The following is a 17,051-nucleotide window of genomic DNA, read 5'->3' as shown; positions in this document are numbered from 1 at the left end:
CAAAAATAATGGAATGCCTTTCAAAGATTAGTTTAGGAAAAAACTGACTACTATCTTACTGGCACTCTTTGTCCAGCTTTTTGGATTGCATACTTTGATGAAGCAAATGTGCCATGTTGGACATGCTCACAAAACAAGAAACTAAGTATGGCCTCTGGCCAATTGACATCTAGGAGCTGAGGTCCTCAGTATGATAGCCCACAAGGAACTGAATCTTGCCAATGACCACATGAGTGAACTTGGAAATGCCTCCTTCCTTAGCAAAGCCTTAAGATGACTCCAGGTCCAGTCAATATCTTGTAGACTGTGAAAAACCCTGAAACATAAAACCCAGTTAAGTGCAATGCCCCAATTCTTCACCTATAGAAACTTTGACAGAAAAAAATATCATTTGAAGCCACTGTTTGGGGATCATTTGTTACAAAGCAATAGACAACTAATACAGATAAATCAATAGTTTTACTTTTTAAAACAGAATCAGAGAATAATCGAAATAAAGTTTATTTACTTGTCGGAACAATCAATGTATGGCTAGTATTTTGATAACTATGTCAATATTTTAATTATAAGAAGTTGCCTTTCCCAATGTGCTTTTCTCATATCACAGGAAAACATTTACATATGTGGGAGTAGGTTGCCAAATTTCAAAAGGAGGAGGTAGAGATCAAGGCAGGCCACTTGGTAAACAAAGCAAGGTACTGCTCTATGAATGAGAGCTTACTTAGAAGGGACCAACATTCTCAGCCCAACATCAATAAATATTTTTCAACTCAGAGGGCTAGTCAAGTCCTTCAAATTTTCATTTCATTTATTGCTTTGAATTAAGGCATTGCAGGTTAGTAACTAATAAAACACAAGCAGAAAAACAGACACAAACATTATGTAAGAAGAATAACACACTGTACTTTCATTTACTAATAGGTAGGCCCAATTAGTTTATTAGATCAATTAAGCTCTGAAAGCATGAAAGCCTGAAAAGTTTCCTTGTGGTCAAGAAAAATTCCCAAAGACCAGGGATAAATGGTGCCACAGTGGATGTACAGGACAAACATAAAAATACAAAATTCATATTCAGGAAACACTCATGAATGCTCAATTCACTTTTTAAATTATCCTGGGCACCTAGTATGTGCCAGGAATTGAGATAATAAAACTACAATACTTGGTAAAAAATGACATGCCTTAAGAAATGCAAAAAAAGTGCTATGAAAATTCAGATGTTGCAGAGGATGAGAAAAGGGGATTGAAGCATCAGGGCCTTTGCAAAGGCTATACTCTCTCCTTAAAACTGCTCACCTCCCCCTTTTCCAGGTTTCAACTAGGAAGTCACCCTTTCAGATAGGTCCTTCCTATTATCCTGGGTAAAATCAGTCTCTCTTTGCATTTCCCCTTCCTCAGTCACTAGTTAATACTTAGTTCACAGCACTTTGCACAATCTGTAATTGTTTTGGTTGCTTATTTCTACATGCCTAATTAGCCTTTTTTATTCCTACCTGCCTAATGAGCCTTTGAACTTTAAAATTTGTTAGAAACAAATCTGCCTTGCCCACTGGGGTGTGTCAGGCATAAAGTAGGCACACAATAGATATTTGTTGAATGACCGAACGTGAAATACGAAGTTTAAAAAAGGGTACTGGTGTAGGAATGGAAAAAAGCTGCGTGTCCACACAGGGATGTCCAGACAAGAATTCCAATAACAGCTCTTACTCGGAAGAGCAAGACCCTGTTTGCACCACACGCTCAGAGCACCTAGAAGGGATTCTCAGGAGGTGGGGACGCCCTTTGCCGGTGGCCTGAGGGGCAGGCGCAGCTTCTCCCTTCCCCACCCCCACCCCCTCGTCTGGATCGCAGCCCTCTGGGGCCCCTATCACTTCCGGGCCCCCACACGCGCGCCCCTCCCGTGGAACCAGAGCCCGCCCACCGGCCCCCCCTCCTCCACCCTCTGGGTGTGGGGACCGTTGGCCGCCCGCCGCACAGGGCGGTGCCGCCGCCGCCCAGCGTCCCTCTGCCGCTCTCCCCCCGCCAGGCGCCCTCGGCGTCCCCGCCCAGCTCCCCCGCCCCGGTCACCCCATTCATCCTGCGGCCGCACCCGCCAATCACCGCGCACCAACAGCGCCGCATCTGGCGATGGGGCGGGGCCTCGCGAGGCGCGCGCTCGCTCCTTCCCCGCCCCGAGCTCGCCCCCAGGCCGGGTCATTCCCGGGCATTGACCGTTCTCTTCCCGGTGCAGACCCGGCCGGGGACTTGGGTTGGGGGAAGCGCTGAACCAGGGAGCGGACGGTTGTGCCGTCCGGACTGCGGAGTCTTGGGATCGGAGGATGACCGGGGGCCTTGGGGGAAGAACGGAAAATGGCCTTGACGCCGGGGGTCCCCACGCCCCTCATATCCAGCCCCTCACATCCAGATGGGCGTGTGTTACGTTCCCCGTCCCGAGACGCGCGACTGGGTGCAACTGTGTGGGGTGGGAGAAAAGGGGGAGATGAGGCAGAGATGAGGCAGCAAGAAAATGTAGTCTGTGAGCACCTCAGCCCAAGTCTGGTGCTGGGGAAAAGCCTCTGGAGAGAAGCTTTAAATCGTTACTCACATTTTAGTCGTTTTTTTTTTAATAATCCGTGAATTCGGCTTGTTGTGTAGACTTTGTTAACGTGTGTCCACTGCCTAGAGTGAGGTATAACAAAAGGTTGCTCCTGTTGAGGTTAAAATTATATTTACTTGTATCCTCATAAATTGTGAAATTGAAAATATTTCTTTTGGAATATTTCATAAATGGGCTCCCCCCCCCCCCCGTCTGATTTATCTTTCATAATATCTTATTCACCAGGAAAGATAAGAGGATACCTAGTGGCTTTTCTAGCGGTGGCAAAAGTCTCCCTCACCCCCTCACCCCGCCCCCAAAACACTTAAAGGCACAGAAAGCAATTTGATTACAAACCGCTGCTAGATGTTTTCACTTCTCATTTAATTCTCCTAACCAGTCTGTAGGAATAGGTATTATCACTTCTTTCAGATGTCAAAACAGGCTCCAGATTAATTTGGCCAAGGTCACAGGTTTGTAAGTTATAAAGTTTGGGCCCTTTCCACATTTCTTTCCCTGAGATCATGAAATTTCAATCCACGGTATGTGGAAGGTGGAAAGAAATCTAACGCTTTTGGAGTCCTTAGCTAAAGACATAGCGAAGTGCAAGCACCTCTTGGAGATGGGTTTGTGTTTCTTGAGAACTCTGTTAAGTGCATACTTTTCATGCCAAAACTTTGAAGGGTTCTGGAAGGAGAGTTCCTTGAAGTTCTGAAATGCGGGGTCACGTGTCGGGCTGATGCCTTTTGCAACCCTTACTTGACCTGAAACAAAACCCCTTTTCGTAATTAAGTGTTGCCAGGAGGGACGCTGGAAGGCTGCCCGGGTCTTGTTCAGGGACTTTAGTCTTTGTGGCAAACAGAGTACAGAAAAGTTGGATTAAAGACAGAGTAAATTAGGTCACAGAACGCTTTTTGCGGGTAGAAAGTAGCAAGCTATGATCAGACTTTTAACTCAATCCGATTTAACAGATTGGCTGAGTATATCTCCTCCATGCTCCATGCTGTGGGTATACAAAGATGAGCGAGAAGCTTTTCCCGCCTGCTGGAAAAGATCACAATTGGGTTAAGGCGCATTAGTGAGTTAGTGTATGAATAACAGTAAAGGAAGACAGCGCATAAAGTGACAATAGGTAAATACAAGGTAAGAATTATGGATGAGCTCTCACCAAGCAATGTAGGTCAAATGCAGAAGAAGGAAAGGAAGGCCCCTTTAGGCCCAAGCTGAAGACTCAGGACTTTTCTTCACCACGCAGCCAGAATGGCCTTAAAAAAAAAAAAAAATCCAACCCAATATCCCTCAACATCCTTTAACATCCCATTGCACTTGGTCCTAAATCCCAAATCCTTCCTATGATGTGAAGCCCTGCATGAAGCATGTCCTGCTTACCTGCCCATCCTCCCAGGGCACCACTGTCTCTACTTGCACTGTACTCTTCATCTCTTTGTTTCTCAGAGATGAAAATTTTTCTCATCCCAGGCCGTCCCCTCTGCCTGGTCACTTCACTACCCTGTCCCCTTTTTGTACCCCTTTTCCTAGCTCATCTGTTCTTCTATCTCAGCTTTGAGTTGTTTCCTTTGAGCAGCTCCCCTTCTAAATAAAACCAACTGTTATAACTCTCATCAGATCCTTTTGTTTCCCCGTGCACTTTTCAAAATTTTCTAAGATATTGTTATTTGGGTGATGATCTCTTTCACATCTGCCTGTGCCGGCCTTGTACCATTTTTTTCTCATAGGGCTTATAACAATTTATAAGATATAGTTATTTCTGAAATTACTTGTTTTTATGTCTGCTGGCCCCATCTGTTTTAGGCTCCGTGCAAACATGGTTTTGTTTCCTATCATATTCAGCAGTTAGCAATGGTTGGCCCATTGTCAGTGCTCAATAAATATTTCTTGAATTAATGCTCCGAATCTGTCCCTCTAGAATCCATGTTGGGGAATAGTGGGAAGCGGGCTAAGAAGGTAGGCAGCTCAGATGCAGGGGGCAGAGAGAAGCATTTCTACCCTGTCAGTTAGATCCTCACTGTTCAGTATGGAAGCCACTGGCCACATAGGGGGATTGAGCATTTGCAATATGACTGAGGAACTGAATTTTAAATTCTGTTTAATTTTAATTAATTTACATGTCCTAAAGTACATGTGGGACAACGTGGCTATATGATTCTACTTTTTTATAAATTTTGTGAAATCCGAATACAGATGAATTTTGGTGACAATTTATCATCTCAACTGGATTTTGACCGCATACAAAAGAAGATTATAAAAGATCTCATTTTTCTCTAAGGATTACATGTTGAAGTGGTGCTATTTTGGATATATTGGGTCAAGTAAAAAATATTTTTAGAGTAATTCTAGGTATATACCCAAAGAATTGAAAGCAGGGACTCAGAAGCTTACTTGTACACCAATGTTCATAGCAGCAAATAACTGAAAGATGGTCACACCCAAATGTCCACCAACAGATGAGTTCATAAGCAAAATGGGATATATATTTGAATATTATTCAGCCTTAAAAAGGAATGAAAATTTTTTGTTTTTTTGTTTAAAATAATTTTTTATTGCCCAGGATATTTTTTTTCTTGTGTCTTGTTTTTTTTTTTTTTGCTTGTTTTCTTTTTAAATAACTATAAATTCAAGCTTAGGGGAGTTTGCTTTGCCTTGAAAAAACAAAATAAAAAACAAAACAAAAAAACTGTTTTATCATTTGCTAACCCGATCTCATTTGACAAGAGAGATGGTAGTTATCTTGCAAGAGTAAAATTTATACCATGAATGATGGAGGTCTAAGTCTGGTGGCACTAAAAGGAGACGAGAGCATTGTTGACAAAATTATAATCTGCTGGTGGCATTTGCGGAAAAGAAGCCCTTGCAAATTTCTAAATAACAGTAAACTCTGTCAGGAAATTCTAAAGTGTCTTACAGGCCAAAAAGGGAATGAGGTTAGTAAAATGCCTCAACAGAGTTTGAATAAAATACTGGGTTTGAGAGTTACTGGAACTTGGATATGTAAAAATAGGGTGGTAGGCTGGGTCACGCTTACAATGGTCTCAAGTTCAAATAAACTACTGTGACAATACACCACTTCACAGGTCACACGCTTCTCCGCTTCTCCGGGGCTGTTCTTCCCTTCAATAGGTGCTGGCAGAAGGTGTGCTCAGTCGCTTCCCAATGTAGATGCCTAGGCCCAAAGCCAAAACATGAGAGAGGAAGAGAGACGGAATGAACACCTTAAGGAATTCTGCGGAGAAAATACCCCCTTTCTTCATGGCCCCACTTTTCCTCATGCTTAAAGAGACGGAGCGTTTGGGGTGTCTGAAGTGGAACTCCTTAGGTGGAATGTTTTCAGGTCTACTGGACCAGTCGGACACCCAGTTGACGCTTTTCTCTGAAGCATCGACTTCTTTCTCTCCTTCTGGAACTTCTTCTTCTTCTTCTTTTTTTTTTTTTTTTAAAGATTTTATTTATTTATTTGAGACAGAGAATGAGAGAGAGAGAGAGCAGGAGAGAGGGGAGGGTCAGAGGGAGAAGCAGACTCCCTGCCGAGCAGGGAGCCCGATGCGGGACTCGATCCCGGGACTCCAGGATCATGACCTGAGCCGAAGGCAGTCGCTTAACCAACTGAACCACCCAGGCGCCCTGGAACTTCTTCTTCTGACTGAGAGCTATGGTCCTTGCTGGTGTGCATCTCCACATCAAACATAATCTGCCCATCTTCTTGTGGGGAAGGGCTGTCACAGTGAGAGCTGGCTCTTGAACTACTCTGTCCTGATTCATGTTGTGCATCCAAAAGAATCTTCTCCATGTCTCCATTGTGGATAGAGGATGAGGAAGGTGCATGTTCTAGCCCCCCATTTTTCCCATTGCCATTATCATTGCCACTGCTGCTGTTCATGGGTAGCTCCACCCAGGAACTGTTGAGGCCAGCTGGCGGGGGCAAAGGCTGTTCACCTTCCTCGCAGTTGTTGTTGTTGTTGTCGTGCGGGGGCGGCGGCTGCTCTACTAAATGAGACGACATTGTCAGGCGGCTAGAAGAGCTATGGCCGCAGCAAGACCGCCTCTTAAAAAGGAATGAAAATGGGGCGCCTGGGTGGCTCAGTCGGTTAAGCAACTGCCTTCGGCTCAGGTCATGATCCTGGAGTCCCGGGATCGAGTCCCGCATCGGGCTCCCTGCTCAGCGGGGAGTCTGCTTCTCCCTCTGACCCTCCTCCCTCTCATTCTCTCTGTCTCAAATAAATAAATAAAATCTTAAAAAAAAAAAAAAGGAATGAAAATTTGACACATGCTACAACATAGATGAACCTCAAAAGTGAAATAAATGAAAAAAGCCAGTGGCAAAAGGACAAACATTGTTTGAGTCCACTTATATGAGGCACCTAGAATTCATAGAGACAGAAAGAAGAATAAAGATTACCTGGGGCCAGAGGAATTGGGGAGTTACTATTTAATGGTTATAGAATTTCTGTTTGGGATAATGAAAATGTTCTGGAAATGGATAGTGGTGATGTTTGCACAGCATCGTGAAGACACTAAATGCCTCTGAATTGTACACTTAAAAATGGTTAAAATGTGAATTTTATGTACGTTTTAACCACCTTAAAAATTAATTTCACTTATTCCTTTTTACTCGTAAAAAATGTGGCTACTGGAAACTTTTAAATTACAAACAAGGCTTCCTCATTTATGTTCTATCGGATAGCACTGGGTTAGACAATGGAGGACCCTGGGAGAGGATGAATAAATTTCTGTGGTGAAGGGTTCACTAATGTCTGTGGCACCACGAAGGCTGCTTGCAAGGAGGGCAAGAGCCTAGCACATTATGATTAATCCAAGAATTTAAGATTTGGCCGAATAGGTTATGTATAAAAAGATGCATATGGAAAAGCCTGGATGGGCAGGGAGAGGGGATGCACAATAGGACTTAATCCAGAAAGGGCTTTCTTTGTGGCTAAAGTGGGAACCTTCTAGAGATAGTGTTTTCTCTGCAGTAACAGGATAACCTGGCATTTATCCCAGCATGATGTTTCTTAATTGTCATGGGATCAAATGAATACCATGTGTGAAAGAGCTTTTTAATCTGAGGTGAGAGGTACAGGTGAGGTGAGAGACGGGGTGAAGTGCAGGTGAGGTTAATCACAACAATGGGATTTCTTCAGTGTGTTTATGGTGATGCTTTTCATCTGCTCCGCTTCTGTAAAGAAGTGCTGGCTTGGGAGGTTTTCTCCTAGTGCTACAGGATCTTTTGTATATAACTGTGAGAAGGATCATCCATCTTGACTCCCTCGGTGATAGAAACCCACTCCTCCAAAATTGCACCATCACTATTTTCAGAATATTGCTCTTGGAGAATGATCATCTTCACACGTTTGACATTGTCCTGTTACTCGTGAAGTTTTCAGTCACCCAGAAGCCAGGTAAGTGCTGACCCCAACTCAGGAATGTGTCCTGGGCTCAAGGACTAGTCGTATAGGAGAAGGTGAGAGGACAACAATGGGAGACAAATTTGTTCAACTTGGTCTGAGGCTCAGGGAAGCCAGGGGGAGATAGAAGATCCAGAACTGCTTGAGCGCTGATCTTGTGGGTTCTCAGGAGTTTGAGCTACACTGGTCCCCTGGACCTGACTCCAGCACATCCTTACAGCCCTCCACCCGTTTAGGAAACAGTCCAGTTCTTTGGGCTTGCCCCAGATTAAGAATGGCCATTGCTGGGGCCACACCACCAGGTCCACCCAGGTCAGAAGGATGTGGGCCTCTCTAGAATTAAAATTTCACCTGAGTTGAGCTGAAAATGGCTCTGACGCTGGAACTATATGGGGGAGAAAGCCTTGTTCCCGGAAGAAAATTCCGTATACTCAGAATATGAGTTTAATACTCTACAAAACAATGCAGGGGCATTCTCTGCCCAAAAGAAACCAGAAGCATGGTAGAGCTGCTATAAAATTTGCACCAAAGAAGCTTTTTATCTCTCTGTATATTTATATTTATTGCTCTTTTTAGGTTTAGTGTGGCTTTGTTCTTTTAAAAGAGCCCTAAAAGGCCTAGGGTTATGTCCTGGTCTAACCAGTCCAATATTGCTCGAAAGTCAGTTCCTGGACCAACTGTGTATAGCATTGTGCTGGTATGGGATGAAGGAGTAGGTTTTTAATATCATCTAAATTCCTACAGCCTAGCTCAGGTGTAAATAGTGCTTTCGGTGGGAGTTTACCCTTAGCCCTGACTGTGTTGGCCAGATCATGGCTAAGAGTTTGCATTATGTTTCTAGATATCACAAGTCATTGAGTTACTAGAGTAAATTATTTCTTTTTGTCAGTTCTGAAAAGAAAGCTATTTCTGTGCTCCGGGTTTCATGGCTAGGTTTACTCTCCACAAAGTAGGAACTAGGGGTAGTTATCTGAAAACAGAGAAGATCTACTTTGGCTTGAATCTTTAAGTCACAGCTGGTTTAACTCAACCTGGTAACGATTCTAGCATTCACCGCTTCCCACTTCAATGGGACATAGGAGTGTTACACAGATTCCCAGGAAAAAGGCGAGGCACGGGGAAAAGGTACTCATCTATTAAATGCTTGAATTATCCGAGATTAACTATTAAGATTGGGCTCCAAACAGGATACTACTAAAAAATCACTATTTTATAAATTAGCAAACTTCTTGGGGTGCCTGGGTGGCTCAGTTAGTTAGGCGTCCGACTCTTGGTTTCAGCTCAGGTCACGATCTCAGGGTTGTGGGATCGAGCCCCATGTCAGGCTCATGCTGGGCGTGGAGTCTGCTTGAGATTCTCTCTCTCCCTCTGCTCCTCCCTGCTCTGAGATTTTTTTTTTTAAATTAGCAAACTTCTTGATTCATCTTATCTGTAGTGCCAGAGAATGTAGTTCAGCTAAAGGTGCTTAGGGATTAAAAAGGATACCTAAACCTTTTAATCTAGCAACACCAATGAACGGTAAAGTCAAAGTTCTTTAATTTTTTTGATGGTTCTGGGAGAGCCACATGGTCTTATATGTGTGTGACTATAATATCTGCACACTAAATTGTCATGATGCCAACATTTCTGCATTCTCGATTTCTGGTAGTAGTTGCTGTCGTCTCTGTGTTTTTATGATAGATTAATGGCATGGTTCTGTATTGTGTCTTGTCCTCTTGTCTCCTGACAAATTAAGCTATTTTGCTAAAATCCAGTAACTTTACTCCGCTAATTAGAAGCCTTTACGGGAAGGGCAGAAACCACTGCTATCAGCTGTTTGTTTTTTCTGAAGAATTCATAAAATCTCAAACCCACGTATTGCTTGGTTCTGAATGAACATAGATTTTTACATCCTTTAAGCAATTACAATGTTTTTCCATGTTGCTACATGTTGTTTCCATGTTGCTACATCCTCCATGGGGGGGATGGGGCAGAGGGAGAGCAAGAGGAACAAGCAGACTCCTGGCTGAGTGCAGAGCCCGCCCTGATGCAGGGCTCCATCCCAGGACCCTGAGATCATGATCTGAGCCCAAATCAAGAGTCAGTCACTTAACCAACTGAGCCACCCAGCTGCCCCTACATTATCTTTTTTGAAATGTCCATTTAATAATAGCACCATAGCCATTGTTTAAATCATTGCTTAAATCCATTGCTTAAACCACTGCAAATTTGTAGGTGTTGGACCAAATCTACTGAATCCAAAAAACTTGGGGTGAACTCAAGAATCTGTTACATAAATTCTGCTTTACTAGAGCTGGGTAAAAGCCATGATTCTCCATAGTTGTAAATAATTTTGCAGTAAATGTCTTTGTGAACTTTTGTTTTCCTTCTTTGAATAATTTCCTTATTTTTTGGTATGTCATTTTTTCCCCTAAATGCGATGAACTAAAAGTACATATAATGTTTAATCTATTCTAACTTTCTTATATTTTTTCCCCATGTTAATCAACAAATATTTCCAACAATAATAGACTCGATTTTTACCTACATTTTAAATTCTACATGTGAGACAGGCAATAGTTTAAATCTAGGGAAGTTATGAGACAAAAGGCAAAATCTTTCTACACTCTTACTTGGTGGACTAGGTTAGGAAAGAAGGCGGTGGAGGTGCAAAGTGGGTTTGTAACCACACATATGGGAATAGTCTTAACTAATGGTAGTGAATGTTCTTCATACTTAGGGAGTAATTTCACATACTTTTTTTTTAAGATTTTGTTTATTTGAGAGAGAGCATGAGCGGGGGTGAGGGGCAGAGGGAGAAGCAGACTCCCGCTGAGCTGGGAGCCCCGTGTGGGACTTGGTCCCAGGACCCTGAGATCCCAACCTGAGCCAAAGGCAGACGCTTAACCAGTTGAGCCACGAAAGTGCCCCATAATTTCATATTCATTATCTGATTAAATTATCTTTATCTTGTAAGGTAGTTATGATTATTCATACAGTATGTATATAAGGAAGCCAAGGCTTAATGTTGTTAAGAAATTGCCCAAAGCATGGTCATTGTCTGAATGTGTGGAAGCCTTCCTGCCTGTTCTTTTCTGTGTTGCCTCACATCATAGGATTTATTTATTGGGGGTATCCTTTTCTTAATAGAATGTTTGGAGAACTTTTCTTCTTTACCTCTACCTTTATTTCTGTTTTAAAAATTAGACAATCGAAGCCCAGTCAGTTTGATGACAAAAGTAAGTAATAGTAACAATGAGTTGCAAGGTACTGTACCAGGTACTATGGGGAGTACAAAGATGAGAGGGCACAGCCCAGGCCTCTAGGGGCTTTCGTCTGGAAAATATACACAGTATGTTTAAGACAAGAAGGGGGCAGGGACCATAGAAGATTTAGCTGATTTCTTCCTTGACAGTTGAGGAATCAGAGGCCTAACAGCAAAGATTCCCCACTTGAATTATTCCAAATAACCCCTCGATGCTGGTCTCCTTTCATGAGCTCTAAGCTCCTCAAGAGTGGGACATGGTTTCCTGATGCCTATTGTGTCCCCAGGGTTCATGCACTGTCAGGTACCGAGCGGGCACACATGAAAAGCATCTTGACTCCAATTTCTCCCATATACAATATGCCTGATGATGCTTTCCCCCCATTTAATGGGTATTTATTTAGTTTATGCCATGTGATAGGCACTGTTCTAAGAACTTGGGAAATCAGGGAACAAAACAGATAAAAATCCCTGCCCTTGCAGAGTCAAAATGTACATTCATTGTTTTACTCTCGAGGAGTTTGATCCCCACATGGTATATAGCATAGGAGAGATGTTCAGTACCTCCAGCTTTAGTTCTTCTGTACTCTTACAGCTAAAGAAATGCATGACTGCTGATAGCTGAAGAAGTTCCAGGTACCTCCCTGTCACTCTTTCTGTTAAACTTGACACTACATAAATCTGAATTTCAATAGAAATTTTAGGGAACTGTCTGGGCGAAGACCTAGAATGGCAAAGGGCCTGCTTGAGGGTGGGGCTGGTGAACTGATGAGCTGGAAATTAGGCCTGGTTGAGATAGGAGTAGAGGGCCTTGGAGAAGCCATTTAGGTTTTGGGTAACTGAGAATGTTTTGAAGTTTTTGCAGAAGAAAAATAAGGAGTTATCTGTATGAGTGAGGTTTCCCTGGTGGCGGTGAGAAGGGTTCACCAGGGAGGACCAAGACAAATTAGTAGGGTCTTCCACAGAGCCTGTTAGGAAATACTAGACCTATAGCAGGACAGAAGAAATGAGAAGAGGGAAGAGAAGCTGCACAAGGAGAAACAATACAACTAAGTGGCTGCTGGAGAGAATCTGTGAGGGTGATACACAGGTATCTGAGAGGATGTTAGTGACATTAGCCATTAAAAATGCAGGGCAAAGAACAGGCTTTTGATGGCTAGATGTGAATGATATAATGAATGCAATTTTGGATATTTTGTACCAATTACGTAGGACAGTATCATTCATATGGTTGATGCCAAATTATTATATTTAATTCATCTCAACACATATTTCCAGAGTTTCTACCACTTGCTAAATGTTAGAGATCATACAAAGATGAGGAAGACAAGAAAAAAAAGACGAATAAGACAAATCTTGCCTCAAAGAGCTTTCAGCTTGATGATGGAAATACAAAAACAATAAAAGGTAAAATACAATATTTCATAAGAGAGGTATAGGAGCCATCAAGACCTAAAGAAGAAAAAGATTATAGTCCTTTAAGGGCAAGCTGTGATGGTTACGATACATTTTTTTTTTTTTTAATTAAAAAGCATTTTTCAGCATGTTTCCAAGGGCTGTTTGGCTATGGCCATGGGATCTTCAACTGCACTGGAGAGCAACCCCAAGAGACTTTGATAGCACAGGTCTGTGTAATACCTACCTGCAGCTGCTAGAACAGCTCAGGGGAGGAAATTGGGCATTTTCCCCCCTTAAATGTCAAAAATATTCATTGAAATGATCAAGTTCAGAAGTATCTAATAAATGTTGACTCTGTGCACTCAAGTGTAGTGACTAGACTATGAAAATCTTGGTGAATTCCTTCCGGGAGGATGGCTTGGGTTGCTGTTGGTTCACCATCCTGGAGTTTCCCTGGTGAAATCTGAAACCAGCCTCTGTACTCAGAGGGCAGGGAGAGATGGAGGAAACTGGGGGCCACTGCAGGTTTGTAGGTGGCAGGTTTAATACGCAAAGGGAAGTTGCATACAAGGCTTATCTTGGATTGCAGCAAGATGAGGAAAAAAAAAATTTTCTTGAGTAACAAAAACCGGTTTTATTTTTTTCCAAATACAGTTACAGAAGTTTGCATGTTTTGCAAATATTGCTTCAAAGCAACATTTCTGTACACAGCACGGTCTGTTCTAATAGCTTATAAACACATATATGTATCCACAGTGCAGTGTTGGCTCATCGCGCGTCCACCTTGCATAACACTCATCATTTAAAAAGCCAAAATGATTAGTCAAACCAGGACTGATTTGCCAAGGCAGTTTTTTGTAAGTGGATAGTTTTTCTCTAAAGGAAATTTAGGTAGTGTACCTATTTCTAAATGGTAATAGTAATCTTTGCAAATAACAGTTTCCTGTGCCCTGGCTTTGGGTTAATTCAGCTTGACTCAGAAATTGGGAATGGAGCCTCTCACATGGCTTTAAGTTAGAGAGGCACACAGGTTATCAGAACCAGGAGTCATCCCTACTTCCCTAATGACCCAAAAGTCACAATGAGTGAAATGGGATTATTTTCTTGACAAAATTTAAACAACAAACCCAACCAATAATGACCACTTGGCATAATGAGGGTAATTCAGTTTTTGCTTCCATCTTTGGAAAATAAATGAGATTGGCTCCCTTAAAGTTGTAGTTTCTCCAGATGTGATGCTCAAATGTATTTTCAGAAAAGAAAAATTGGTAATCTAATAATACAACAGTCATCATACCACACGGTTGTGGCTCACACCCACCAGCCAAATCTTAAAAGTTTATAAGGTGGCCTTAACTGGGCAGTCATGTATACAGTGTCAATATTCTCAATAACCACATCACCATCTCAAGGCTGTGTCCTTGGAACTGCCTCTGGGAGCAGGAGAGGCAAGCAGAACCCACATCCCAAGGACAGGGTAAGTGGGGAAACCCCTGAGTGTCTGGGTCTGGCTCACAGGTCAATAGGCAATCATATCTTTTTGATGACATTCCCCAACAGATGCATGAGTGAAAATCCATGGCTATAAACAGCTAAGAAAAAGATGGGCAAAGATGATTTGGCAGATTTCAACTGACTGTAGTCTACACTTGCAGACTGGAGGTGTACATACTTAGGCAGTCTCTTCTGCTCCTGAACACTCTGATGGAAACACCATAGGTTAGGCTTTCTTTAGGCTGGTCAGTCCCAAGGCAACTTGGCTGATGAGGGCAGCCTTTTTAAATACTGCAGTTGGGGCACCTGGGTGGCCTAGTGGGTTAGATGTCTGCCTTCAGCTCAGGTCATGATCTCAGGGTCCTGGGATCCTGCTCCGTGTCAGGATCCCTGCCTAGTGGGGAGTCTGCTTCTCCCTCTCCCTCTACCCTTCTCCCCCTCCTCCCTCCCCCCACCAGCCCTCATGCTCAGGTGCTCTCTCTCTCAAATAAATAAATAATATTAAAAAAAAAAAAAAACCCATTGCAGTGGACATCGTAAGCACTGGGACAAACCTCTTTTGAAACTCATAGGTTTTTTTAGTACTATTTTCCTGAGTTTATTTGATAAAAACAAAGATGTGTTTTCTTCCTATCAGCGGTAGGTTCTTCAGTAAGTGGTATGTGATAGCCAGGTTGTGTGGTAAACTGGCTGTTATTTCCTTCCACTTACATAGATGTCTCTATAAGTTCATGCCTGGTAGAGCCTGATACAGATAGTGTATTTTTAACTTTTCCTTAAAATATTCAACCATTGCCTCAGAGTAGACACACACTCCAGCAAGTGTCAAGCACTACATCAGCTCCTGCTCTTTCTGACCAAGAATGCTTCAATCCATGTACCTTTATGTCCTTTCCTTGTTTTTTTGTAGTCGACTTTTCTCTTTGCAAAATAACCAGATGCTTCTTGTCTTCCAGCTTGGCAATATTTTTTCACATCTCTAGGATCAGAAGAATTAAGAGTCTTGTCCATGGTTCTCTTGGCTCTTTTTCTTTGTTGGAGAAGAAAAACTGTTTTATTTTCAGCATCTTTGCTTTATTTAATAATTGTGAAGCGGGCTTCTAATGACATATTGATCATCATTTGCAGACTGAGATCAGGAGGTGTGATTCTGTGTCCTCCTAATAGAACTGCTGAGTCACTGATTTCAATTTGATCATCATTTAACCATCAAGCAGGAGCACCTGTCTTCGCCTGCCTTTACTGGTCTCAGAACAGGGAGGGTTATTGGAAACATGAGCCAAACCAGTCTTCCACAATCTCTCGGCCAAAGCCTCTGCCCCATCCCAATAAGCTTTGGCTAAGAATCATGATAGGGTCTCTATAGCAGGGAGTGTTGAATTCTGCTTTTATTTATGTTTTAATCTTTAAAATTTATTTATTTTTGCTTTTAAATATACACTGATTCCAGCTGTTTGGGTTGAGCGTCTGTTTAGTTAAAAAAAAAAAAAAACTACTTCCTTTTTGCATGTGTTTCGGTATATAAAACTAATATAGATTCATTGTAGAAAAGTTGAATTATAGAATGCTAAAGTTTGAAGAAAATGACCAAAACTACCCATCATAACTCACTAGTGATGCTTTATTTCCTTCCTGTTATTTTTGTTTATAAAAACACAATTTATGCATATATATCTTAGCTAGAAATACATATACATATTCCTAGCTTTTCATTCTAATTTTGCTTAGCAGATTTTGTGTGTTTTACATTTAAACAACCAATCCTTTGTGCCCCAGTCACCTTTGGAGTTGTCTTTGTTTCCCTCCTGTTACACATTTACTCAACATCTGGACGTTTGTGTCTGGTCAGCATGGGACCTTTGGCCACATTTCATTAATAAGGCAAATGCCCAGAAGGAGGGAATCACACCACTTTTCCAGTTCTGATTAAAGTATCCCACTGCATAAGCTTTCACTTTAATAGCCTAATGTATAATTTGATTACTCTTCTGCAGGATAGGTCATGCCAGGAGCTGTGAATTTCATAAGACTTTGACCTGACCAGAGGCTATCCTATTAAACATGGGCTTTAAAAATGCAGGCTTTAAAAATGACTCAGAGAATTTGTCATCATTTGGTCAGATGCTCTGAATCCCCAGTTGCTGTAGTCCTATTTATTTAAACCCACGGTATTGGCTAGGGGTGGAGACTAGTGCATTCGGGGAGTATGAAATTAAGGGAATCACCTACCATCTCCTCCACATTTTTTTCTTTTTTGAAACTTTGCTCGTGGTGACTTCAGCAAAGCCCAGACCTAGAACTTCAGTTGTGAGACTGTGTTTCTAGAAACCATAGGGAAGTGGTCACTGTGATCGGTTCTCATCAGGTTCAGCTGGAAAGAGGGAAATAACATTTCTGAGCTTTGTTGATGCCTGGAATTTTCTAAGCAAGGCAGGTCGATAAAGACAAGTATCTGAAAATTCAGAAAAGTTCAAAAATTCAAAAAAATCCATTTTTGCCTTACTCCCTTGAGGAGCATCCTGCTTAGCCGAACGAAACTGGCTATAATGTCCGCTGCCGCCATTGCCAAATCCATGCCCCATGTCCACTCAATTGCCAGTTGTAAGCATTATGTACTTTTATGGTTAATTGAGACAAAAAAGCTTATGTTTTCAAAATTTCTTGTTTCAATCACTTTTGTTTTTCTGGGTAGCATTGGCTCAAAAGTGCTTCATGTCCTGACAGAGAAAGATGCTGTAACAGAGCATCACAAATACCAGTATTCTCCAATATTGTACCCGGTGCGAACTAGAAGAGAACACAGCACAGGTGTGTACATGTTGCCCTGACAACAGCAGACACTCTGGCCAACCGCAGAAATGGCTCTATAGCTGAAGGGCTCAGAGAAATCGTCTTACCCGAGAAATCAGTGGTGAAGCCA

At 42.2% G+C, this 17,051-nt stretch overlaps 1 protein-coding gene and 1 non-coding gene across 2 annotated transcripts; one reads left to right on the top strand and one right to left on the bottom strand.

Moving 5' to 3' along the window:
- Nucleotides 1-5,363: 5,363 nt before the first annotated feature.
- On the bottom strand, nt 5,364-6,593 carry LOC110582118 (BCL2/adenovirus E1B 19 kDa protein-interacting protein 3-like). The gene is made up of 2 exons (XM_044917506.1): nt 6,206-6,593; nt 5,364-5,990 (listed from the first exon to the last, which is right to left on the bottom strand). The coding sequence occupies exons 1-2, from the start codon at nt 6,591-6,593 to the stop codon at nt 5,707-5,709; spliced, it is 672 nt and encodes a 223-aa protein (XP_044773441.1). The 3' UTR covers nt 5,364-5,706.
- A 6,185-nt stretch (nt 6,594-12,778) lies between these two features.
- LOC123325636 lies at nt 12,779-12,912 on the top strand. The gene has a single exon (XR_006540567.1). It is a non-coding gene; the product is annotated as a small nucleolar RNA SNORA44 (small nucleolar RNA).
- The last annotated feature ends 4,139 nt before the right edge of the window (nt 12,913-17,051 follow it).

This window comes from Neomonachus schauinslandi, chromosome 8, assembly GCF_002201575.2.
Source record: "Neomonachus schauinslandi chromosome 8, ASM220157v2, whole genome shotgun sequence".
NCBI lineage: Eukaryota > Metazoa > Chordata > Mammalia > Carnivora > Phocidae > Neomonachus > Neomonachus schauinslandi.
This window is presented reverse-complemented; position numbering and strand designations above follow the sequence as displayed.